At 35.2% G+C, this 25,287-nt stretch overlaps 1 protein-coding gene across 1 annotated transcript in view; it reads left to right on the plus strand.

Annotated features, from left to right (window-relative positions):
• The window catches only part of USH2A (usherin), a 928,983-nt gene that overhangs the window by 116,976 nt on the left and 786,720 nt on the right, over nucleotides 1-25,287 (plus strand). Inside the window, exons 9-10 of the mRNA XM_014481290.2 lie at nucleotides 18,971-19,166; nucleotides 23,015-23,145. Coding sequence (XP_014336776.2) covers nucleotides 18,971-19,166; nucleotides 23,015-23,145 — 327 coding nt within the window. The remainder of the gene's footprint in view (nucleotides 1-18,970; nucleotides 19,167-23,014; nucleotides 23,146-25,287) is intronic.

Raw genomic sequence — 25,287 nt, forward strand, 5'->3', positions numbered from 1 at the left:
TTGATCTAAATAATGATAGCATAATATGCTCATGTATTAGCAAATGAAATAGCAACAAGGAATTGAAGAGAGGACCTGGGAGTGCTATTTTATTTTAAGATATTTATCCTACCCATGAAGTGGTATAGTGTTAAATGAAAGGGGACTTAGAATAGTTGTAAATATTGTACATTAGTTGTAAATGTATATTACAAACTCTAAGGACACCGATTTTTTTAAAAAAGTAAAAAATAATTAATATGCTGAGAAAAGACAAAATGGAATCACATAAAACGCACAATCAAGACAACAAAAGCAGAAAGAGTGGAAGATAAAAATAGAATCAAAGAGTGAAAGTAATAGAAAACAGTAACAGATACAATAGATATTACTCCAAATATGTCAGTAATTACTTTAAACATCAATGGCCTAAATATCAGTTAAAAGGGTTTGGCAGAGAAGATCAAAAACATGACAAAACTATGTGTTGTCTTTAAGAAATCCATGTTAAATATAAAGACACATATAGATTAAAAGAGTAAAGATTTATATGTTAACATTAATCAAAAAACTCTAGAGTAAACACTGAAGTGTTAACTTTAGAGCACAGTTAAGAGAAAGGAAAATTATCAGTGGTAAAATGGGGTATTACATAATGGTAAAAGGGTTAACTGAGAGGAGACATAACAATCCTTAATGTATATGTGCCTAATAACAGAGCATCAAAATATGTAAGGCAAAAACTGATAGAACTGGTAAAAGAAATAGATGAAGTCACTATCTTTGTTAGCTACTTCAAAACCCCTCTGTCAGAAATGGACAGATCCAGGAGGCAGGAAATCAGGAAGGAAATAGTTCAATTCAACAATACTTTCATCAACTGGATTTAATTGAACACCTGTAGATTACTTTATCCAACAGTTACAGCATACATGTTCTTCTCAAGCCCACATGAAACATTCACTAGATTAACCACATTCTGGGCCACAAAATTATACTTTAACAAACTTAAATCATGCAATGTGTGCTCTTAGGTCACTTGTTTCAAATTTGGGAAGATATTTTACCCCATGAACTGTAGCCTGTGGGCTACTCTATCCATGGGATTTCTCCAGTCTAGATACTGGAGTGGGTTGCCATTTCCTTCTTTAGGGGATCTGCCCTGGCCCACGATTGAACCTAGGTCTCCTGCATTGCAGGCAGATTCTTTACCAACTGAGCCACCAGGGAAGCTCATAGTATATATTGGAGTATATATGGTCTTCCCTGATATCTCAGCTGGTAAAGAATCTGCCTGCAATGCAGGAACCCCTGGTTTGATTCCTGGGTCTGGAAGATCCCCTGAAGAAGGGATAAGCTACCTACCCACTCCAGTATTCTTGGGCTTCTTTGGTGGCTCAGGTGGTAAAGAATCTGCCTGCAATGTGGGAGACTTTGGTTCAACCCCTGAGTTGGGAAGATCCCCTGGAGGAGGGCATGGCGATCTACTTCAGTATTCTTCCGTCCATGGAGAATCTCTATGGACATAGGAACCTGGCAGACTACAGTCCATGGGGTCTCAGAGAGTTGGATAGGACTGAGCGACTAAGCACAGCACAGGCTTGAATACAGTTTAACATGATACTTACACTATGGTTGTGAGATATATACCTAAAACACAAGCACATACAAAGTTTGAAAATGTAAGAAAACTCAAACTGTATTCATATTGGATAAAATAGTCTTTAAAAATTTATTAGAGATAAAACATTCATTACATATAATGGATAAAAAAATACAATTCTAAATTTATATACATTTTATAGATTCAAAAGTATAGAGCAAATTTTGATAGAACTGGAAGGTGAAATTGACAAATCTGCTATCAGTATAGATGACTTTAATTGGTCAAACAGCCAGTCCAAACACAAATAGGAAAACCTTAGTAACTAAGTATTGAACTAATCTGAAGCCTGAACTAATAGGTTCCTGTATCCAGCTGTGAAAAATACACATTGTATGTGTCAAGATCACATAGAAAATTTATAAACATTGATCTTGTATTAATCAATAAAGATGGTTTCAACATATTATATAGAATTTTTAATCAGAACACATTGTAGGCATTAAGTACATGGTTCTCAGTTAATGAATGCATTTAATTATTTCATTATTATATAAATTCATCAAGAAAAATAGAATAAGAAAACATCGCCAACTAAAATTATGAATCTTTCATTAATCCAATAAAATTGTATTGGGTACTCATTTACTGAGAAATAGGTTTATATCTCTGAGCAAACCACAATTCTTATTCTTGAAGAGTTTCTTTACATTCTCTTAAATTGGTGGTGGGAATAGAAGAGTCAACAGCAATATAAAGTTAAATATATAGCATGCTAAGTTTTTATCTGAGGGCACATATCTTTATTTTGAATTCTGTCAATAGAAGTGAGGAAGCCAGGAAACAAAGTCAAAAAAGGACAGTACAAATAAAACTTTATCATTCTCACTAGTAAACATAAGCCTAAGTTTCTTAAACTAATAACAGACCAAATGTGGCTATTTATAAAAACAATAACTTATGGTAGCCAAATCAAGTTTCTCCCACAAATGCAAGTGAAACTTGGTATTAAAAATTAATTAATATAATTTACTACATTAACCAATGAAGGGAGGAAAAACATGCTCATTTCAATATATTTGGAGAAAACAGTTGATAACATTTAGTATCCATCTAGATTAATATTTTCAGCATAGTTGAAGCAGACTCCCTTAATCTGATAAAAAAAAAAAAAACCTACAAATTTATTTAAACAACAGTACCCATAATGGTGGTTCACTTTAGGTCAGGATTCATTTTGAGGTTTGACAGAAAACAACAAAATTCTGTAAAGCAATTATTCTTCATCTAAAAAATAAATAAAAAAAAGATTGTCTATTATTCAACATATTTTTGAAGGATCTAGCCAGCTCAGTATGATAAGAAAAAGAGTAATCACTTAAAGAATTGGAAAGAGAAAATTCCAACAGACAGATGAAAAGATGTTCAGCATGACTAATTACTAGAGAAATACAAATCAAAACTCCATATGAGGTATCACCTCACACCAGTTAAAATAACCATCATCAAAAAAGTCTACAAATAACAAACGCTGGAGAGGGTATGGAGAAAAAGGTACCACTGTTGGTGGGGATGTAAATTGATACAGCCACTATGGTGAAGAGTCTGGAGGTTCTTTAAAAATACTAAAGTTATCATATAATCCTGCAAATCCCACTTCTGGGCATATATACAGAGAAAACAATTCAAAAAGATACAGACATCTCAGTATTCATAGCAGCACAATTTACTATAGCCAAGACATGGAAGCAACCTAAATGTCCATTGACAAATGAATGGATAAGTAAGACGTGCCATGTATATACAATGGAATATTGCTCAGCCATAAGAAGGAATGAAATAATGCCATTTGGACAATATGGATGGACCTAGATATTATCATTTTAAGTAAGTCAGAGAAAGAAAAATATCATGTGATATCACATATGTGAAATCTAAAAATGTGAAACAAGTGAACTTATTTAGAAAATAGAAATAGACTTATAGACACAGACAATAAAATTATGGTTACCAAAGTGGATAGTGGGGGTGGGGGAGTAAATTAGGAATTCAGGGTTACAGACTACTATACATAAAGTAGATAACCAACAAGGATCTACTGTATAGCATAAGGAGTTATAATCAATATCTTATAATAACCTATAATGAAAAGTAATCTGAAAAATAATGTATGTATGTGTGTATAACCCACTCCAGTATTCTTGCCTGGAGAATTCCACAGACAGAGGAGCATGGTGGGCTACAGTCCATGGGGTTGCCAAGAGTCGGACATGACTGAGTGACTAATGACTACTGTATACATGTATACACCTATGTAACTGATTCACTTTGCTGTATACCTGAAATTCACACAATATTGTAAATTAAGTATGAGTCAATACAAGTATTTATTTATTAAATAAAAAGAAATAATTGAACTGTCAATGTCTGAAGACAAGATGATTTGGTCATAAAATGGAAGACAATCTACAAATTATTAAATATTAATGACTTCAGTCTGATGCAAATAGCCGACTCATTGGAAAAGTCCCTGATGCTGGGAAAGATTGGTGGCAGAAAGAGAAGAAGGCATGAGAGGATGAGATGGCTGGAGGACATCACCGATGCAATGGACATGAAATTGGGCAAACTTCAGGAGATGGTGAGGGGCAGGGAGGCCTGGTGTGCTGCAGTCCATGGGGTCACAAAGGGTCAGACATGACTGGGTGACCAAACAGAAAAGAATCCTATAAACAGGATAGACTCATGGAAATCAATTGCTTTTTAATAACAAAAAGCAAATGGGAAGCTTAATTTAAACAGAGATACTAATTATAGTAATATCCAAAGGAAAATCTACCAACTTATATATATGGTAGAAACAGTATTGAAAAAAATTTATAAGATTTAAATTAATAGAGAACTACAACATGCTCATGTAGAGAAAGATTCCATATCAAAAGCATGTCAGTTCTCCCCAGTTATAAATTCAATCTAATTCTAATAATATTGGAGCAGTTTTTTTTTTTTTGCTGTGACTTGACAAACTTATTCTAATATACATATTATTAGAGAAGTAAAATAGTGGAAATAAATTTGGGGAGTATAGTAAGTGGCAGGGTCTTGCCTTTCCCAATATCATCTATTTATGAAGATAAACATTTTTCCCTTGGGAAATAAAGGATGTCTTTATGACTTCTGGACACTTGAAGCACAAACTAATAAAAGAGGAAATTGGTAAATGTGGCTATGTAAAAATTAGAAACTTCTAATCATCAAAAGCTACCTTTTTAAGAAAAACTACAGACTAGCTGATGATATTGGACAACACAATGAATATAACAAAGGAAACTTTTAAATCATACAAACTAATTGAAAAACACACCAAGATAAGATAATTCACAGAAGGAGCTTCCCTGGTGTCTAGGTAGTAAAGAATCTGCCTGCCAATGCAGGAGATGTGGGTTCGATCCCTGGGTCGGGAAGATCCTCTGGAGAAGAAAATGGCAACCCACTCCAGTATTCTTGCCTAGTAAATCCCATGAATGGAGGAGCCTGGTGGGCTACAGTCTTGCAAAGAGTTGAACACAACTTAGCAAGTACAACAACAATTCACAGAAAAGGCCATAAATGGCAACTTAACTGGTCAAATACATGTGAAAAGATCTGAACTTTTACTAGTTAGCAGTGAAATAACCAAAACCATGAGACAATGTTTTATACCCATGAGGTTGGTAAAGAGAAAAAAATCTGAAAGTTTCAAATTCTGACAAGGATGTAAATTAGGTACTGAGGATGTATAAGCCACTGATGGGAAGGTTGCCACCACTGAAAAATAATTTGCCAGTATTTAAATGAAATACAGCAGTGAATATGAATGAATGTAGCTATTGCATCAACATTATTAGATTTCTCAAACAATGAAGTGCCAAAAGCTTGTTTTAGTAAAGTATAGTATATCATTTATATAATATTTATAACCATAGAAAATCATACTATGTTAAAAGTAATAAAATATCAAGAAATACTTGTGAATGAACATTACTAAATTCAGATATTACTGGTAAGACAGGATGTACATGGCATTTTATTTTGTTTTTGTCAGGTGGTGAATAAGGAGCACAGTTTGCTGTTTTATTTATAAATTTCGCATGGCTTTATTTCAGCAAAATTTTCCTAAAATATAATGATTTATTAATCTATTAAGAACATATTACCTATGTTAAGTATTCATGCTATTGGTAAAGACAGTGGAGGTGACTCTTCATCATGGAATAACCATTATAAAATTAATAATTATATGTTTCCTGTTCTAATGTGAAGTTTCATTATTTGTTCTCTTCATTTAAGAAATATTTATGAAATGCCTTCTATATGAAGAGTGTTAGGCTAGAGTATAACCATAACATCTTGATTACAGATTCAAGTATTTGAAAATATTGAAGGACTTTCATTTATGAAATTCAAAGAAGATTCCCTGGCAGACACTAATTACTATAATAAATGGAGATGACTTTAATACAACAAATGATTGAGGCTGACAATTTGTAATTAACAAATAATATAAATATCATTGACATTTTAAATCTTAAAAGGAAAAATTAAATGGGGCTATATGAATAAAAGGATTTTTAATTTATTAATCTAATACTCATGTCTAGCACTAGGTAAAATTTGTAATATAAAATGGCTATATATCCAAATAGTAACTCAAATACATTTTTATGCCCACTCATTAAACTAAAGGACAGAAATAATGGATTATGCTTCTTAATCTAGAGAATCCATATTTGTATTATATTATTTGAAACAGTTGCATGTAAAGAACATTTTAATAGAATTCATTTCTTTTTCATTGTTTCTTTACAAAATATGCAGTTTATACTATACAAATGTGTTCTCTACTCCAGGTCAATTTTCTGACATATCGATAGGTTTAAGTTATTATAAAGCAGTGGAATTGCTTTGGCTTGGCCACTGCCCACAAACTTGAACAAATCTTTAAATATTCCTTCTGGATTCTGAGGGGGACTTACATTTCTTGTGAGTCTTTTCTATTTAGTTCTCTGAAAAAGTCAAACAATAAAAATAGGAAGAGGGGGAAAAAAGCAGACAGCTCAAGGGAAAAATCAAATATCAAATACCATCAGTATTCAAAAGTAATGAATAAGACTCCAGGGTCCATCACCCAAGTGCTTCTTTTTCATTCGACAAACAGATACAGCTGGATGGTGAAAGAAAGCGAAAGTGTTAGTCTCTCAGTCGTATCCAACTCTGCGACCCCATGGACTGTAGCCAGCCAGGCTCTTTGTCCATGTGATTTCCCAGGCAAGAATACTGGAGTGGGTTGCCATTCCCTTCTCCAGGGGATCATCCCAACCCAGGAATCAAACCTGGATCTCCTGCATTGCAGAGAGATTAGAGATTATTTACAGTCTGAGCCACCAGGGAATCCCACTCCAGTATACTTGCCTGGAGAATTCTATGGACAGTTAGATGGTATATATTCACAAATCACAGGGTCAGGAGCCCTGTACTTAAAAGCACAGAGACTATCAGTTATATTTATACAGAGACAATGTGTAGGACTGAATCAATTGTCTGAATAATTCTGCCTATATCATTTTTGCAGGTGTAGATTTTGTTTCACGCATTACTAAAATTTGTTTTATTGGATGGTTTTCTAATCCTCCATTCTCCTTTGCCTAAAGTGGTACAGACAAGGTACAGAAAAGGCATTGCATGAATTAAGAAAGTTTCTAAAAGTAGCTACCACATATTAATAGTTGAATTGATAGAAAGGCTATGTATATTAAATATTCACTATCATTATATTACCACCAATGTCTGATCAGTACTGTCCAATAGTATTAATAGTTATTCAATTTATGCTATTGATTTCAGCACCTAGAAAGCAGGTAAGTACAATTTTTATGTGGACTCTTTTTTAATTGTATGAGAATTTCTAACTAGGGGAAAGATAATTACTGAGAAAGGAATATATCATTAAAGGATAAATACATGAACATTTCTGTCTTCTCAATGGTGATGTGCGGTAATTGTTTTAAATTTGCTAGTTAAGATTACATAGTAATTCATAGGTAAAATTCTGCAGGAAAATATTACATTTATCTTTAGACCTTTTATGTTACTATTTAATTAAATACTGCATATACTAAGGTACCACCCTGCAGCATGTTATAAATATAAGCAAGCTGTTAGGTCATTCACCCATACATTCATGCATTTATTCAGCGTGTATTGATCACTTACTGTGTGCAAAGCATTCAGCCAGTTTCGGTCTGGATTCTTTCTGCAATTGGAAGTATTATCTATGCTTCTACAACCCCTAACCCAATATATCATGATAAATAACTAACAAGTTTGTGTAACAATATCTTTGTGATTAAAGCATTAGAGATACCCAGCAAAACTTCTATTGGGGAAAAGAAAAGGAGTTACATGATTACACTGAAGTTTTTGTGTTCATTGTTTATAATGATTTTTCTATCTAGTAGACAAAAGAAATTATACTGAAATTGCATCATTTGAATTACAATTCCTGCTATATCTGAAAGAAAGAGGAAGCTGTGAATAGAGCCCGAGGACAATTATTATTATCAGAGATTTAGACTCTAAAAATTTCCAACACACTGGTTTGGCTTTTAGTGATGAGAAAGGAGCAATTCGTAGACTTTACAAAGATCTTTAATTCGTTTAGGCTGTTTGGGAATAGTTTTAACAAATGAATTATTTTAGCTCAGTGAGTAGTACTATGTGAGTGTGTTAGTCTCTCAGTCATGTCCAGCTCTTCGCAACCCCATGGAAAAGTGAACAGTTTATATCTCTCACTTTGAAACAGATTCCTTCCTTTCCTTCCTGTAGAGACAGGGGCTGCCTGCATACCTATAAATTTTCTGATTGAGGATGGGGTAATGGCTACTTTGGGTTTCCAGGGCTTAGCTCAGTTCAGTTCAGTTCAGTCACTCAGTCGTGTCCGACTCTTTGCAACCCCATGGACTGAAGCATACCAGGCTTCCCTGTCCATCACCAACTCCCAGAGCTTGTTCAAACTCATGTCCACTGAGTCGGTGATGCCATTCAACCATCTCATTCTCTGTCGTCCCCTTCTCCTTCTGCCTTCAATTTTTCCCAGCATCAGGGTCTTTTCACATGAGTCAGTACTTCACATCAGGTGGCCAAAGTATTGGAGTTTCAGCTTCAGCATCAGTTCTTCCAGTGAATATTCAGGACTGATTTATTTTCGGATGGACTGGTTGGATCTCCTTGCAGGCCAAAGAACTCTTAAGAGTCTTCTCCAACACCACAGTTCAAAAGCATCAATTCTTCAGCACTCAGCTTTCTTTATAGTTCAACTCTCACATCCATACATGCCTACTGGAAAAACCATAGCTTTGACTAGATGGACCTTTGTCAGCAAAGTAATGTCTCTGCATTTTAATATGCTGTCTAGGTTAGTCATAGCTTTTCTTTCAAGGAGCAACTGTCTTTTAATCTCACGACTGCAGTCACGATCTGCAATGATTTTGGAGCCCCCCAAAATAAAGTCTGTCACTGTTTCCATTGTTTTCCCATCTATTTGCCATGAAGTGATGCGACTGGATGCCATGATCCTCGTTTTTTGAATGTTGAATTTTAAGCCAGCTGTTTCACTCTCTTCTTTCACTTTCATCCAGGGCTCTGCCATCCCCTTTGACTGAGCAGAAGGAGGTAGGTATGGACATTCCAGTCTTAGTAAACTACTCAACACCTCCCTCCCTCAGAGATCATTTCATATATCTTGGAACAGTTTAGCATAATGATCAGGAGTAAGGGCTGTCTATCTACCTATGTATGTATGTATCTATATTCTACTTATCTAAATTGAATACCTGCTATGTGTTAGGGCTTCTTCTAGACACTGAAAACATAGTCATGAATTAAAAATAAGCTTTTCTGCCCTTAGAAACTTTTACATTCTAGCTTATATTAGTTGACATTCTAATGGATGATTTTAGAAAATTATTAAGTTTCTTTCCTATTCCTCAGTTTTCTCAGCTGTAATAAAAGAGAGGCAATTGCAACTACTGCTTCCGGGCTAGTTGGAGAGATTCAGTCAGCTTATACATATGAAGCACTTGGGCCTGACACCATAAGGTTTAACTGTTCTTAGTATACAGAGATCATTGCCTAGATAACCACATCTGTGGACATTTTACTGTTGAGGGTCGAAAGGGAACTAATTTTGTCTCACTTTTTTTTTTTTTTTTTGCTAGAGCAAGTAGTGAATGAAAGGAATTCCCTGATAGAGATGAGCTCTTTTTGTATCAGCTGTTCACAGATATATTCACTCATTCATACATTAATTTGTTTATTCATTCTCTCACCTAAGATACATTTATTGAACAAAATTTCAGGCGTTATGCTGAGACTCACTAGATAATAAAATCCGATTCCTGCTTAAGGAAGCTCAGAATCTAGCAAGGACAACAGAGAAGTATATGCACTATTGTAATATTCTATGATAATTGCAGTGATTTTAAGAATATAGACAAGATTCTATTTTCTCTGCAAGTGCTTATCGAAATAAGGCTGTACCCAGAGTTGTTCTTTGCACTTCTAATACTTTAGCCTGTATAGTATGTACTAGAGTACTTTTTTTTTTTTAAAGAAAGATTTGTTTCATTTATTTACCATAATTGGAGAATTAACTGCTTCTTGTAAATTTTCCAGATGTGATCTTTTAAAATGAACATGAAAAGAAGTTTTAATCTGTTTTTTGAAGCCATTCTAAAATAAAACAAATCACTTACTTTGTTCTGTCACTGACAACAAGTTGATTTTGGTAACTTGTGGTCATCATAATGAACTTTAGCTTTCAAAGGGCATTGAATCTGTTGGACTTTTGGATCTGTTGAACTCTTCCATGAGTAACTTTTGAGAAGATCTCATCCCCTCTCCCACCTTCCCATGCCCTTTATGTATCTTTGATTAAGAGGACATTTTCTCTTCCTTCCTTCAAAGATGCATAGTGGTCATTTGATATTGCTGGATAATTGGCTGAAGAAATATATAGTTTGTATAGTTAGATTTTTGAAAATGTGACTATATGTATCTTGTATTTTTTCTGTAAATTAGGATCATATTTGAAATACTGGAAATAAAACATCAAGCTTGAGACTGACAACAGTAGAGTTGATAAAAGTACTTTTGGATCTGTGGAAGATTTTTGACAGATTGTCTTTGTTAGTCTATAATAGTAACAAAAAAACACTATTCTAGTTTAATGATCAAGAAGAGAGAAATGTCATTGTGTAATATTAATACGTAATGTAGTAAAATAAATTTCATCACTGTTTTCTATATCCAATGATGATTCTATGATTTGTCTACCTGAATATGTCAATGAACTTGACTGCAACTTAGTGGAATTGACTAGTAGCCTTTAAGAAGCTATCAAAATGAAAGAAGTTAAATGAATCAGTTGATAAAGGTCCTCATCCTGATAAGCCATTGTCTAATCTTATAATTTGTACATCCAGGGACATATCAGGGGGAATCCAGTTGTTACAGAACAAACTGAAACATAATTGAAAGTGACAAATGATCAGCTGCAGATTGGGACATTAAATAGAAAACCACTTGGTTCAGAACCTGCGTAAAATATGGTATACACCTATTTCTAGATTTTAAATGAAACTTCAAAAGTCATTGATAGCAAAGATAGAAGTAATTGTGAAAATTCAAAACTTTATTCATAATGCACTTAATTAGTATTTCTTCCATTTTTTCTTCACTGTCTTTGTATTTTCAAACAGGAGTTGTGAGAAACAGAATTATAAGATGAAAAAATTAACCGTTACATTAAATTTGTAAACCACATAAAATCGTAAAGTATAGCTTCATCCTTAAGATCAGAGGCCAAAATGTGTGCCAAGGTGCTATTTAGTTGTGTATTTTTTCAATTAAATTTTAAAACAGACTTTTAGGATGTTACCTCTCAAAATCTTTGCTTCAATATGTTAATCTCATTCTTTTGAAAATTTTTTTACCTTTTAAAAATTATATTGTTTACTGGTAACTCATTACGTTATGCTCAAAAAAGAGAATCATTTTCCCTGCACTATCTTACTGATCTCTGTGTAATTTAAAACTAGTACATTTTAATTTTCTTAGCTTTTCTCAGTGAATGTGACATGCAAGTGATGTAAATAACGTGTAATTTCCTTGTAAGTATATGCTGCTGCTGCTGCTTCGTTGCTAAGTTGTGTCCGACTCTTCGAGACTCCTTGGACTGTAGCCCACAAGGCTCCTCTCCTTGGGATTTCCTAGGCAAGAATACTGGAGTGGGTTGCTATTTCCTTCTCCAGGGGATCTTCTGACCCAGGTATCAAACTCACTTCTCCTGCTTGGCAGGCGGATTCTTACTGCTGAGCCACTTGGGAAGCCTAACCATCCATGCAGTTGCATTTTATTTGCCCACAATTTTTAATACATTAGCAATAAATGTACACCACAGAAATAAATTTTATTATAAAAAAGTAAAAGTCATCTATAACCCTACCATCCATAGACAACCTTGGCAAATAACTTAGTTTATATCATTTCAGATTATTTTATTATTGTTATTTACAAGTCTGTGTCATCTGTTTCTATCTTCTTAAAGTTGTATCTCTATATTCATATATACATATGAATCTATCTTTATCTAAAAAATAGGATTGTACTCTACATATTACTTTCACTTGTTTTAAAATTCAAATTGTATTATGTAATCTCATCTACATTTGTATCTATAAATGTTTGCAGTATGTTTCTTAGAAGATATATGATTTTTTTTTTTTTACCATTTCTTTACTTTTGGACATTCATATCCTATTCTTTATTATAAGGGCCACATTATAAAATATATATTTCAAATAGTTTAAAAAATGAACTTGTCTGAATTTTCAGTAGAATTATAGGGTCCAGTGGAATGTACACATTTTCCTGATAGGTGTGGACAACTTCCCCTCCTAGGACTGGTGTCTGTACTCACCCTTTCTACAAATTCTTGCACCCAAGTGGTATAATATTTTTTTTAATTGAGAGTTGAAAAGATGATAACTATGCTTGATTTCTCTAGAAAGGGATGAAATGTTACCAATATTTATGTAGGCTTTTTTATTCTTCACAAAAAGACTAGCCATTGTCACTAACAACTACTTGGTTGGACCCAAACCATTCCATTAGGTTAGTGGCAAATTCCTCTTTGTTTTTAAATGTCAAAGGACCCAGGACTGTATCTTTGGAACATGGATATAGTTTTGAGTCCAGAATTATTTACTATAGGACTTTTTGATAATGGCTTTTAAATTGACAATAAGGATAAAGTCTCCAATGAGTCTTTAGATCATAGTCTGAAAGCAGAAATGTTGTGTTCATAAGAATATCAAAAGAATGGTTTTAACTGAATTTGCTCCACTAATTCATGAAGACAGCATCCCAAACTCCAACAGCTGGCAGTTGCTTTGTTGAAGACAAACTGCATCTGTAATCAGTATGACAGGACCACAGGTTGCATATCATCACTTCCACCAAGTTATGCAAAAAGCATAACTTGAATAGTATTAAAAGCATCATTGGGAGAGCAAAGTCATCAACAAGAATACTTTGAAATAAAGTGAAAAAAATTAGACTTCAGGTATTGCAGCAAAATTTTGCCTTTGGCAAAAGTTTTGGAATGAGATAGAGATTTTGAAATATTGGAAATGAGATTAATTGCGTGGATGATTGACCTGGGGGGGAAAATTGATAAGCACGTTTCTCTTCTCCCAAACCAGAAGGTCTGAAAGTGAGTTTTCATCTATTCTTCTGCCTATGTGATGAGGATAGATCTCCCCTACATGGAGGATTCCTAGACGTGATAGTTGTATGCTGGTGGTATCTCATGACGACTAGGAATGAAGTTTAGATAAGACCTCCTCAGTAGTTGTAGCTACAGATAATAAGACAGAAATGCACTTTGGCCGTAAACTGCTCATTGGTCTACTCTTTGGGCTACATCATCTAAATCAGATCATAGACCAGTACATTTGTGATCACAAAATCCCCTACCAATGGTTGCAGACAATGTATTAAGTATGCACTGTCTAACATACTGCTGGTGTCATTTGAACTCAAGATCAAAACTTCTGTTGGATTTTTACCCTGTTCATCCTTCTTATTCCTCCTCCTCTATCTTGTAACTTCTAGATTTTGAATGTGTAATATGTGCTATTTCTGCTTTTTTGATTATACCAAAACCTTTTGACTGTGTGGATCACAATAAACTGTGGAAAAGTCTGAAGGAGATGGGAATACCAGACCACCTGACCTGCCTCTTGAGAAACCTGTATGTAGGTCAGGAAGTAACAGTTAGAACTGGACATGGAACAGCAGACTGGTTCCAAATAGGAAAAGGAGTACATCACAGGACTATATTGTCACCCTGCCTATTTAACTTACATGCAGGGTACATCATGAGAAATGCTGGGCTGGATGAAGCACAAGCTGGAATCAAGATTTCCAGGAGAAATATCAATAACCTCAGATACGCAGATGACACCACCCTTATGGCAGAAAGTGAAGAACTAAAGAGCCTCTTGATGAAAGTGAAAGAGGAGAGTGAAAAAGTTGGCTTAAAGTTCAGCATTCAGAAAACTAAGATCATAATATCCAGTCCCATCACTTCATGGAAAATAGATGGGGAAACAGTGGAAACAGTGGCTGACTTTATTTTGGGGGCTCTAAAATCACTGCAGATGGTGATTTCAGCCATGAAATTAAAAGACGCTTACTCCTTGGAAGGAAAGTTATGACCAACCTAGACAGCATATTAAAAAGCAGAGATATTACTTTGCCAACAAAGGTCCATCTGGTCAAGGCTGTGGTTTTTCCAGTTCATGTATGGTTGTGAGAGTTGGACTATGAAGAAAGCTGAGCACTGAAGAATTGATGCTTTTGAAGTATGGTGTTGGAGAAGACTCTTGAGAGTCCCTTGGACTGCAAGGAGATCCAACCAGTCCATCCTAAAGGAGATCCAACCAGTCCATCCTAAAGGAGATCAGTCCTGGGTGTTCATTGGAAGGACTGATGTTGAAGCTGAAACTCCAATACTTTGGCCACCTGATGCAAAGAGCTGACTCATTTGAAAAGACCCTGATGCTGAGAAAGATTGAGGGCAGGAGGAGAAGGGGATGATAGAGGATGATATGGTTGGATGGCATCACTGACTCAATGGATATGGGTTTGGGTAGACTACGGCAGTTGGTGATGGACAGGGAGGCCTGGTGTGCTGCGGTTCATGGGGTCACAAGGGGCCGGACATGACTGACAACTGAACTGAATATGGGATATATACGTGTGTGCACGGGTGAGTTTCTGTGTAGTCCCAATTTTGAAAAAGAAAAAAATATATACTTAAAAGTTTTGAAAAAATCATCTCATTTAAATATTTTGACTTATTACTTGATGTTCAAATTGTCAATATTTATTTTCTACTTTATTTTATAAAATAAATATTACTACTTTTTTAAGTACACATTTAGCCTAAAATTTTAGCTCAGTGCCTATGAATTGTTTCTTTATTTGGATTGGTCCATACATTGTATTTGTATTAGATAAGCTAAATAATTAATTAAAAAAAACTCTAGCTTTAATTGATCCAGTGCATAACAAGTTTTATGTGACTTAGAAAAGTTTTCTTCGGTTATACAGGCAATTGCATCTGTGCCGTTCCAATATGCATGAATTTCATTTACCATAGTTTAGTTAAGCATCAGCCCTCTAAAAACATGTTTCATATATTAGTTATTAAGGTATATAACTGTAAATAATTATATAAAATATAGATTTTATATAATTTTGCTGCTGGCTCTTCAGTCCACAAATTACTAAACAAATAATCATTGCACATCATGATCAGTGACCAATCATGTCTCTTCTTTCCATATGTGGTAACTGGTCAGTGCACATTCATTAATCATTTCATTCACAAAGAAGCTTGTAGTTATGTAACGTCTTTGTCAGTGATAAACTCTTTTGGTATTTATGAGTATGAATATTCAAAAAACAATGATTGTTGAAATGATGGAAAGAAAATGTTCTTGGAGTGGAATTTCAATTAAACATTTCTTCTTACAAACAAAATAGTTGATCAGTGCTACCATTTGCATTTATATATGCAGGCAGAGCAACTTAAGGTGAATTTAGCATCAATGTGGACATTGATTGCGATGAATAGGTAAAGATGTCCTAGCTGAAGTGATGTTGACAATAACTTTACCTTAAAGAATTCTCAGATATATTTCATGCCAGTGAAAGCACAAACATGCAAATGATATAAGTAGGCTGATCCATGCTTAGAAATAGAGTATGACCTTTCTCAAGGTATAGAAAAGATGCTTGTTCTATATGGAAATTTATAGAATAAGAAGGTAAACACTATTCAAATAATGCTTTTTAACAAAGAAAATAATTCTCAAAGTTTCTAATATTAAATCATAATTTATTGTTAGTTTTAATATTTTCTAAATATTTCTCTTTACATTTTTAACTGGTGAAAGTTTTAATAGCCTTATCTTTACTTATTCCTTCTCTGATGCTCTTTCTTTCTTTATGTAGGTCCAAGTTTCTTATCTACATTATTTTTCTCTTCTCTACAAAACTTTTTAAAAAATTTCTTCCAAGTCAAGTTTACTGGAAACATATTTTCAATTTGTGTGTGTCTTACACATCTTTATTTCTCCCTCACTTTTGAGGGATAATTGTGCATAGTATATAATTCTAGGTTGGTGGGTTTTTTCTCTCAACACTTTAAGTATTTCATGCAATTCTCTTCTTGTTTACATTTTCTGAGGAGAAATGGGATGTCATTAGTTAGTAACTCTGTAGGCTGTGTCTTTAATTTTGGTTTCTCTTTTGGAATTTTTTCTTTGGTTTTCTGTAGTTTGAAAAAGATACCTCAGTGTAGTGGACTTTATTGTTGTTTCAAATATTTCTTCTCCCTCTGATATTCCTATTATATGTATTTTGCTACTTTTTCAGTTTTCTCACAGTCCTTGGGTTTTCTGTTTTGTCCTTTCAGTTTGTTTTTCTTTGCTTTTCAGTTTTTGAAGCTTCTAGAAAATCCCATGGACGGAGGATCCTGGTAGGCTACAAGTCCATGGAGTCGCTAAGAGTCGGACACGACTGAGCGACTTCACTTTCACTTTTCACTTTCATGCGTTGGAGAAGGAAATGGCAACCCACTCCAGTGTTCTTGCCTGGAGAATCCCAGGGACGGGGGAACCTGGTGGGCTGCTGTCTATGGGGTCGCACAGAGTTGGACACGACTGAAGCGACTTAGCAGCAGCAGCAGCAGTGATGTATCTATCATCTAGTTCAGAGATTCCCTCCTCAGCCTTGTGCAGTCTACCACTAAGCTCATCAAAGGCATTGTTCATTTTTTGATCTTCATTATTTGCTTTTTGTTCTTTCATGGAATTTCCATCTCTTTGCTATATTAATCATCTCTTCTTGCGTGCTCTCTGCTTTATCCATTAGAGTCTATAGCATATTAATCTTGCATGCATGCATGCTAAGTCACTTCAGTCGTGTCTGACTCTTTGCTACCTCATGGAGGTAGACTCCTCTGTCCATGGGATTCTCCAGGCAAGAACAGTGAAGTGATTTGCCATGCCTTTCTCCAGGAGATATTCATGACCTAGGACTTGAACTCATGTCCCTTGAATTTCCTGCGTTGATGGGCATGTTCTTTACCACTAGTGCCACTTGGGAAGCCTGATAATTCTAACATCTCTGCCATAACAACTCTGATGTTTGCTCTTTCTGGTATGCCTTGTATTTTTATTTTTTTCCTTTCTTGAAAAGCAGACATGATGTACCAGTTGAAATGAACTACTGTAAACAGGTTTTTAGCAATCTGCTTGTGAGGAGGGGAGGGGATGTGTTCTATAGTCTTATGATTAGGCTTCATTCTCCCAGTGAGCCTTTTCCTCTGGACTGTGAACTCCACGTGTGCCTTTGTTGCCACTACCCGCCTCCTCTTTAGGCGGGACAGGATGACTAGAGGGGGCCGGAGTGGAGTGTTTTCCTTCTTCAGGTCAGTTAGGCTCTGGTCAACTACTTTATCCTAAGGCAGATATTGATCAGAAAAACAAAGTGTTCTTATGTATTTAAAAATGCTCCCTTTCTTCTCCCTCTGCCAGAAGCACCAGGTCATTTTCCCCTAAGTTTATCTACTGTGAGAACATGGTCAAAATTGTAGGGACCCCCTTATTGCCCTGGAGTTTTCAAATCTCAGACTTGTCCACACAGAACTTCCAACAATATATCAATTATATTTCAGATTTTCCACCCCAGCATTCATTTTCATGGAAGCTTCTGCCAATGAGTCTTTGTTTCTATAGCTGTCAGTTCAGTTCAGTCACTCAGTCGTGTCCGACTCTTTGTGACTGCGTGGACTGCAGCATGCCAGGCTTCCCTGTCCATCACAAACTCCTAGAGCTTACTCAAGCTCTAATAAGTAAGTAAGCTTACTCCTAGAGCTTACTTCATGTCCATAAAGTCAGTGATGCCATCCAACCATCTCATCCTCATCGTCCCTTCTCCTCCTTCAATCTTTCCCAGCATCAGGGTCTTTTCCAGTGAGTCAGTTCTTCACCTCAGGTGACCTAAGTATTGGAGTTTCAGCTTCAACATCAGTCCTTCCAATGAATATTCAGGACTGATTTCCTTTAGGATGGATTGGTTGGATCTCCTTGTAGTCCAAGGGATTCTCAAGAATCTTCTCCAACACCACAGTTCAAAAGCATCAATTCTTTGGTGCTCAGCTTTTTTCATAGTTCAACTCTCACATCCATACATGACTACTGGAAAAACCATAGCTTTGACTAGACAGACCTTTGTTGGCCTCCTATAGCTGAGACTCCCTGTATTTGCCGTTTATCCAATCTTAGGGACAGCTACTTGCCCTGTGTCCCTCACTTAGGTATCCAGGGAGAGTCATTGTTTTTTTCATTCTGTTCAACATTTTATTTTTTGTTATGATGGAGTGATGACTCCAAGCTCTTTACTTGGTAGAACCAGGACATAAAAGTCAAGTTTTTAATGTTTTGAGAAAAAAATTCAGGTTGTGAAACAATCATAATTTCCCCCACTGGTTATTAAGATCACTTTACATGGTTTCAGCTTTCATTTTCACTTTTATAAATCTGTGTGACCATGCCTGTAATATGCTGATTTCTGATGTATAAAACACTTTGAAAATACAATAGTGGCTGGCTTTTAACTTTTTGATATTAGCTTTCTATCTAGTGAAAGTATCTGTAAATAAAAAGAAAAAATACAGCTTTATATATTTATCATTCTGGTATTACTTTATTCTAGTGTGATCGCTGCCTGCCTCTTTATAATAACAAGCCTTTCCGCCAAAGTGATCATGTTCATGCCTTTAACTGTAAACCCTGTGAGTGCAACAGCCATTCCAGAAGCTGCCACTACAACATCTCAGTGGATCCCTTTCCATTTGAGCACTACAGAGGAGGTGGAGGAGTTTGTGATGACTGTGAGCATAACACCGCAGGTAACTAGATAATAACACAAATAACAAAGATAGACGTGACCTACATATAATGAATATTATTTTAAATTATATATTGCTATTCTATATAAGAAAGTGGTTTCATACTATTAAGTTTGAAAACTACTCTGGTTTACCAAATATTCATAATTCCATTTGGATAGCTTTCAAATACTGGAGTCTTACACTATATAATTTCAGGAAAAAGGATTTTTTAAATAAGTTCACACCATTTGATTAGATCATAAATATATATTGGATAAATCAAGAATTGCTGTATTATTCTGAATGTATTATTGTTGCTATTTAGTCATTAAGTTGTGTCCAACTCTTTTGAGATCCCATGGACTGTAGTCCACCAGGCTCCTCTATCCATGGGATTTCCCAGGCAAGAATACTAGAGTGGGTCACCATTTCCTTCTCTAATTCTGAATGTATATATCCTAAAAATAAATTTTCTTATGTGACCCAGATCTTCTACTATTCCTGGATTCTCATATAGAGAGATTTGCATGTCAGATTTGACATGGACTCTGATAATCTGGGAATCCTCTTTTTAAAAATTTTCATTAAAAGCAGAAACTATTAAAGTCTTGTTTCAAGAACCAACCAGCATTTTGACTAGTCACTGAAAAATTACTATTTTTTGAAAGGCTAATATGTTAAAAGCAGAAATGATGATATCAGAATTTGTAAAATATAATGGCCCAAGTCTGATGGGTTTGAAATTATGCTACTTTGAAGCATGAATGAATTTGCTAGATATTTATTGATAATATAAAATGGTACAAGCTCTTGGCTAGTTTCTGGGAATATAAAAATTAATACGATGATGAATTTTATTATCTTTGTATGGATTATTACATGGTGGTGGTTTGTTGTTTTTTTTCTATTGTTGTTGTTTTTGTTTAGTCACTAAGTTGTGTCTGTTTCTTTGTGACCCCATGAACTGTACCCCACAAGGTTCCTTTGTCCATGAGATTTCCCAGGCAAGAATACTAGAGTGGGTTGCCATTTCCTCCTCCAGGGGATCTTTTGATGTAGGGATTGTACCCGTGTCTCTGTATTGGCAGGCAGATTTTATTTTTTTAAACCACTGAGCCACCTGGGAAGCCCACTTGGTGGTAAAGACACCCTATTAAAGGGAGAATTAAAAGGTGTGATGAATGCTAAAGTGGAGGAGAGTAGTAGGAGTTAACCAGGTGGAGAAGCAGGGGTAGATATTAGGGTGTAGACAAAGTTTTCCAGTAAGAGAAACAGTTGCACCATGGCTGAGAGGAAAGAGAAACATGGCGCACTTGCAGAAGTGCAAATGGTTGATTGTGAGAAAAGGAAGCAGGAAGAAAGGCAGCGCTCAGATGCTAGAGGGCCACCTAAACAATGATAAAGAGATTGGCTTGTACCCTAAAGTTAATGAGATGCCACATATGGGCACTTCGGGAAAGTACTGTGTTTTTGAAACATCCATCAGGTTATAGAGAATGGTTTGCAGAGGGTCAAAGAGGTTTGGGAAAACCAATTAGTCAGGTATTACAAAAATTCAGATGAAAAATAATGTGGGAAAACAATTAAGGTGGTGTGAATAGATATGAGTAGATCCAGTAGATATTTAGGGTAGAAAGTGATGGCATTTTCTGAGCAAGATGCAGAGTATAGATAAGGTAAATAAGAAGAGTCATGACTTATGACTAACCCTCTAGTTTGAGCAGCACAGTCAAAATTGGTACCAGCCATTTAGATAGGATACAGGAGGATCAAACTTAAGGAGAAAATGGAAAATTCTCTTTTGAACATGTTCCCTGTATGTTTCCAAGAAACAAAGAATAAACTCTCTTTGATGCTTACTCCTTGGAAGAAAAGTTATGACCAACCTAGGCAGCATATTAAAAAAGCAGAGACATTGCTTTGCCAACAAAGGTCCATCTAGTCAAGGCTATGGTTTTTCTAGTAGTCATGTATGGAAGTGAGAGTTGGACTATAAAGAAAGCTGAGCACCAAAGATTTGATGCTTTTGAAGTGTGGTGTTGGAGAAGACTCCTGAGAGTCCCTTGGACTGCAAGGAGATCCAACCAGTCCATCCTATAGGAAATCAGTCCTGAATATTCATTGGAAGAACTGATATCAAAGCTGAAACTCCAATACTTTGGCCACCTGATGCAAAGAACTGACTCATTAGAAAAGACCCTGATGCTGGGAAAGATTGAAGGTGGGAGGAGAAGGGGACTACAGATAATGACATGGTTGGATGGCATCACCAACTCAATAGACATGAGTTTGAGAAAGCTCTGGCAGTTGGTGATGGACAGGGAAGCCTGATGTGCTGCAGTCCATGAGGTTGCAAGGAGTTGGACACGACTGAGTGACTAAACTGAACTGAACTGAGGCAGTTAGAAACACAGTTCTGAAACTCCTTTCTCAAATAAAGCCTTCCATGATTCTTCAGAGATCAGTATAATCTGTGTACTTGAGTGGCATCTTAGGCTTATCACAGCTTTTAAATGTATATTTATTCCTGTGATTATTTAATTAGGATTCTTCTTACCTGCTAAACTATAAGATAGTCCTGTAAAAAGGGTGCATTGTGTATTTTCCTCAACACTTAGCATAGTATTTGGAATGTGGTAATCACTCAATAAATATTCATTGAATGATTAACAAAGGAGAGATTTCTAGATTGGAGATATAAATTTGGGAGTCATCAGCATATATAAATGGAAATATCCTAGACATAAATCCATTTTATTTTTAATTAGCCCATATTCAATATCCATTAGAATGTGAGTTTTTCATTTGATTATGTTATTTTCATGATGGTGTTTAGTCACTAAGTTGTATCTGACTCTTGCAACACCATGGACTGTAGCCTGCCAGGCTCCTCTGTCCATGGGATTCTCCAGGCAGGAATACTGGAGTGGGTTGCCATTTCTTTCTCCAGGGAATCTTCCTGACCCAAGGATTTAACCCAGGTCTCCTGCATTGCAGGCAGATTCTTTACCCGCTGAGCTTTGAGGGAGGCCCAAGTTACTTTCAGTCTTCTAACACTGGGCCAATTTCAGCAATATTTGAGCAAAAGTGCATCATGTTTAAAGCGGGAATTGATAGCCTTGACTTTTATTTCAGTGATCTGATATGCTACTCATATTTACTCTAGAAACTTCCTCTAATTTAGATTGTTTTCTAATATAAGATCAAAAGGGAAATTTTCTGAATAATAAGTTGTAAACAACAGGAAGTAGCTCATATTTCTAAAGTGTCAAGATATTCTAACATTTAATATGAAATTTATTTGGTGTAGCTAAATATAAAATTGTATTTTAATACTTGGAATGAAAAATAATGGCCATAGGCATCAATAGAAGCATTCACTTTTAATCACATTAACTATAGAATAATAAATTACATTAAGAGTAGTCTTCTGTTTTATCAGATTTAGTTCCAGAAAAATATTTTAATACTATATGCTTATTTGCTTCCAACTGTATAGCTATCTTCTCCCACACATGTAGAAATTTCTCATATTTGATTTAGATTCAGTACCTGATCTGAAACTAAAGTTTTAAGTTTGGAAATAAACTATTTCAAAATGTATGGGCCCCTGCAAAGCACAGCTTTTTAGAAGTGTGGTATTATATAACAGATGGGAGTTTAATGAAGTAAAGCACATTTTGTAACAGGTTCATTGTTTCATATGCTGTGGATCACTAAACTGGCAGGTAGAGATGAAAGGTACATTAAAATGGACGTCCCGAAAATTATAGAATTCCCTCAAAGGAATACAGTCTTTAATTTTGAATTATGCAGCCGATTTTAATGAATTGGAAGTCATAATGCATAACCTTTCCCTGACGCAGGAAAGAACTGTGAGCTGTGTAAGGATTACTTTTTCCGACAAGTTGGTGCAGATCCTTCAGCCATAGATGTTTGCAGACCCTGTGATTGTGATAAAGTTGGCACAAGAAACAGTAGCTTCCTTTGTGATCAGGTGAGTTCTCACTGTCAAAGATAAAGAACAGCATTCTTTCAGAAACTAATTTAGGATATGGTCCATCAGTGAAATTGAGGACTATATCAGGAAGTCCTCTCTTGTGTTTGTATTTCAAAGAGAGTTTGCTTTAAGGGTGTTTCTGTGCAACTTTTAATATGAACATAAAATATAAGGTTACCTGGATGGTTCTTTGCACGTTAAGATAGGCTCATTTTATTTTTAAGTTTGCAGTTGTCAAAAAATTGGGAGGTAGGACGTTCCATAAACAAAGAAGGAAGTTAAGTACATGCCTGGGAATTATTTGTGAATTAATATTAATAAGTGATATTAGGTAAACAAGAACAGTTTTCCTCCTAATTTCATAGATGATAGTATAGCAAAAATCACACATAGATCCAAATGGAAATTATGATAAATTTCTTGTAACCTTTTCTCTAACAGTACAATGAGTTTCTATAATTTTATAAATTTTAATTACCAATGTCACAAATGATGTCTGACCTGTATTAACACAGATCCTAACTGTATTACCAATCAGGAAAAGTAGCTCCATCTTTAAATGTGCTGTCTTCAACTGAAGCTTTTTCCCTCTTCTGATAGTCCTACCACAGAAAAATAGATAAAGGGCAAATTTACACTGAAGAATTAATTCAATGATTGTATTAATTTTTAATATATTTTTAAAAAGATTTATTTATCCATTTTATTTTTTGACTGTGCTGGGACTTCATTCCCGTGCACAGGCTTTCTCTAATTGTGGCAAGTAGGGCCTGTTCTCTACTTGTGTTGCTCAGGCTTCTCAAGGCAGTGGCTTCTCTCTTGTGTGGAGCACAGGCTCTAGGCACACGGGCTCGGTAGTTGTGGCTCATGGGCTCTAGAGGCAGACTCAGTAGTATCTTCCCAGACCAGGGACTGAACCAGTGTCCCTTGTTTTGCAAGGCAGATTCTTAACTACCAGACCACCAAGGAAGCCCTGATTGTGTTAATTTTTAATAATTAAATTCTTTTGCAAATAGCTTAAAATGCAGTGGCCACGAGCATAAGCCACAATCTGGTTAAAGAAAAAATATTTTTTAAGTTGCAATGTAAATATAATAAGTCCAAGGCAAAATTTATTTGTCATATAACTTGTAGCATGCATAAAAACGTTTTTAACAATTAAAAGCCAAATATAATATAAACTAAAATGTTTATTTTTTGAAGATCATCATATTAACCATAGTGTGTTAATGAAAGAGCATTTTATGCTTCATTGGAATGCTAAAGAGTAGAAAAATAACAAAGGCAGTTTCTATGGTTTTTATATGGTGCTACTGAGGCACTATTTTCTGAGAGAATCACATTATATTTTTATATATGTTGATTATTAAAATCTGTGTCTTTACACATCTCATCTTTATACATTTGCCCTGAAATTTCAGCATATATGACTTTTGCTTATTATTCAAATATCAACTCAAATACTGATATATCCTTTGAGATCTCTTCACCCACCATGCAATTAAAGAACATTCTTAAACCACTGTATTTCTCATCATCCAATGGTATTTTCATTATGAAAGTGAAAGTGAAGGTTTCTCCGTTGTGTCGGACTCTTTGTGACTCCATGGACTATACAGTCCATGGAATTCTCCAGGCCAGAATACTCTCCAGGGGATCTTCCTGACCTAGGGATCAAACCCAGGTCTTTCACGTTGCAGGCAGATTCTTTACTAGCTGAGCTACAAGGGAAGCCCATTTTCACTATAGCCTTTATTTAATTAAGCAAATTTATTTATATACTCTGTCTTCTCTCTGTTCAACACAAGCAATATGGTTTCAGTCATGTAATGAGTACTCTACATATATTTGTTTACTAAATGTTGAGAAAATGAGAGATTCTGTCTGAGCACTAATGTCATGGTCAGATGGTCATTTAGAATGGTTATTATAATAATATGAGCATGATATAAAGTTTTTGCTTAAATATGTTTTCTCCCTCAAGACCTAATGTCAAGTAATTTTAGTGTACGGTATTAAAAACTTTTTTGCCTTTTCATACTGTTCATGGGGTTCTCAAGGCAAGAATACTGAAGTAGTTTGCCATTCCCTTCTCCATTGGACCATGTTTTGTTAGAACTCTCCACGAGGACCCGTCTG

The sequence above is a fragment of the Bos mutus genome, chromosome 16 (assembly GCF_027580195.1).
Source record: "Bos mutus isolate GX-2022 chromosome 16, NWIPB_WYAK_1.1, whole genome shotgun sequence".
Classification (NCBI taxonomy): Eukaryota; Metazoa; Chordata; class Mammalia; order Artiodactyla; family Bovidae; genus Bos; species Bos mutus.